This window comes from Lycium barbarum, chromosome 12 (genome assembly GCF_019175385.1).
Source record: "Lycium barbarum isolate Lr01 chromosome 12, ASM1917538v2, whole genome shotgun sequence".
In the NCBI taxonomy this organism is placed as follows: Eukaryota; Viridiplantae; Streptophyta; class Magnoliopsida; order Solanales; family Solanaceae; genus Lycium; species Lycium barbarum.
Genome location: NC_083348.1, coordinates 3,067,017 through 3,069,401, shown reverse-complemented (window position 1 = coordinate 3,069,401; position 2,385 = coordinate 3,067,017). Strand labels below are relative to the sequence as shown.

General features: G+C 40.3%; 1 protein-coding gene across 1 annotated transcript; it reads right to left on the bottom strand.

The window, feature by feature from the left end:
* Window positions 1-634: 634 nt before the first annotated feature.
* LOC132624075 (uncharacterized) lies at window positions 635-1,993 on the bottom strand. Its single transcript, XM_060338907.1, has 2 exons — window positions 1,937-1,993; window positions 635-1,852 (listed from the first exon to the last, which is right to left on the bottom strand). The coding sequence occupies exons 1-2, from the start codon at window positions 1,991-1,993 to the stop codon at window positions 635-637; spliced, it is 1,275 nt and encodes a 424-aa protein (XP_060194890.1).
* Window positions 1,994-2,385: the final 392 nt, after the last annotated feature.

The following is a 2,385-nucleotide window of genomic DNA, read 5'->3' as shown; positions in this document are numbered from 1 at the left end:
CACATGTCCAAATTGTTTTATCCACTGAAAATCCCCTAGGGCCCAGTCAATCTTACTGTACACTCTATCATAACTAGCGTTTTTGTTGCACCAGGTAAAATGCCAGCCCTGACCCTTTAGAGGAGTAAGTTGTTTATTATCCAGTAGGCCCTGAAATCCTGTAATTTCTGCTTGAGTTACTGGTGATCCAATCCTATCGTCAGAGCTAAGCACATTGTTAAAATCACCACATAGGATCCAGGGTATGTGCATTGTCAATGATAGCTGACTTAATTCATTCCACAACACCTCTCTATATTGATAGTCATTCTTGGCATATACCATTGTAAGATATACTGTGGCTTGTATGAGTAGATCTTCCACTAAGCAATGTATAAATTGTTCTTTGAGCTCTAATACAGTGACATTTATGGTGTGCTTTCATAGTACCCAAATTCTTCCAGTAGGTGCATAGTTGTAGTTGCAACAAGAGTTCCAATCCTTAGCCACTTTCTTCAATATTTTTTGTGATCTCTGCTACCTTACTCTTGTTTCTAGACAGCCAAATACCTCTATCTTATGTTTATTCAAAAGAGTTTCAACTCTTTCTGTTTATGGGCTTGATTCAAGCCCCTTATGTTCCATGTTGCTATAATCATGGAGGCTGAAACACAGCTGTAGTAGTGCCAGCTCCTCTAGACCCACCCTGCTGCTCCATATTGGTATGCCCAGTATGCCTATCAACCATATGAGTATCATTTTGAACTTGATTACCCTGTCTTTGAGCTACCCTCTGCTGAATTTGCACCAGTGATGGCACTGTATTAGTGTTATTCCCATGTGCTCCATGCTTAGTCAAGGGATTCCTAGTTTGTGGTGGCATATTTCTTCCAGCACACTCATTGCTCACTGTTGTTGTCCCTTCCTCATCACTCTCATGACTCTGATATGTTGTTTTAGCAAGCCATTCCTGTCTCATGTGCTTCCTTTTCTGAGGTTTCCTCTTCTTCTTTTCAGGAAACTGCCCAGCATCCTCATGAACAACCTTTATCTCTTCATAGTCTCTATAATTCCAGCATTCAAATTCATCATGACCAAATATAATGCACTCATTACAAAATTTAGGTTTCCAATCATAAGTAATAGCCTGTTTCCAAGGTCCTGATGGGGTTTCAACAATCAAAGAATCAGGCAAGTCCTGGGATACATCAGCTTCCATAAGAATTCTGGCATATGAAATTTTCTCAGCATTAGCTGTGAATTCATCGGTGTAGAGTGGTTTCCCAACAACACTAGCAATTTTACTCAAAGCTTCAGGTGACCAGTACCCCGCTGGCAACCCAAGAAATTTCACCCAAATTGGAATCACACTGAGTGCCTCCTGCTCAAAATTGAAGTCAAGTTCCCATGTTTTGAGAATTAGAGGCTTGTTATTGAAATAGTAAGGCCCTGCCTTCAACACCTTATCCTTGTCCTGAATCGAATTGAACTTGAAGATATAGTAACCCTCATCATGCATTAACACCATCGGTTTAGTTACAAAATTCCAAACCCTAGTTACATATCCCTCCATTCGATTTGCATAAGGTGTATCCCCTACTACGTAGCCAATTATTGCAGATTCCCACAGCTCCTTTTGATTTTTAAGGTCATCCTCCTCAATTGTTACTGTTATTATTCTATCTTTAATAGTCGGCGGTACATAGGTTAGAGACATACCATCACTGCGATTCCCACGAACGATATCGGCTGTAGTCGGTGTTGGGTGAGCAGATATACCCGTATCAGAAAATTGTAATTTGCGCACTGCTGGTTCCTTGCTCTCCCCTTTGACCGTGCATAGTTGTATATCCCCTTCAATACTGCTTGTGTCCTGCTCCTCAATGATAGTTTAAAACGCTTACAGTAAAAAACTCCCAAATTTTAGCGGCTTTAGTAACTGCTAGATTCCGCTCACCGGTGTAACAAGTGTTTGCGAAGATTGGGCTGCCTTGGATGTACGTCGTCGGGCCATCGTCAGTCACAATTGCAACCTTGCTATTGTGCGCCGAGAGAATATCCCTACGAGCTAATGTGCGCCCATCTGTGATTTGTTAGTTCTTCTAGCTTATAATTGATGAAAATTGATCACCTATACCATTAATTTCATGTTAAGTACTATAGGCTCCTTATTCTATCTTTCTGGTTCCTAAACCCTATTCTATAGGTTGGGATTTGAGTCTTGAATAGAAATAAGGTTTGAATGATGTTTCTTCTTAATTCTAATTTTATAATTCGGATATGACTAGACTTCCTTTATCTCGAAAGTCAAAGGAAGGGAAAGACCAAGGTTTGACTATTAGAGACTTTCCTCTTCGGCTTTCCAGATAGGTTATAGTTTACCTTATGGTGATACTTCGATTAGCG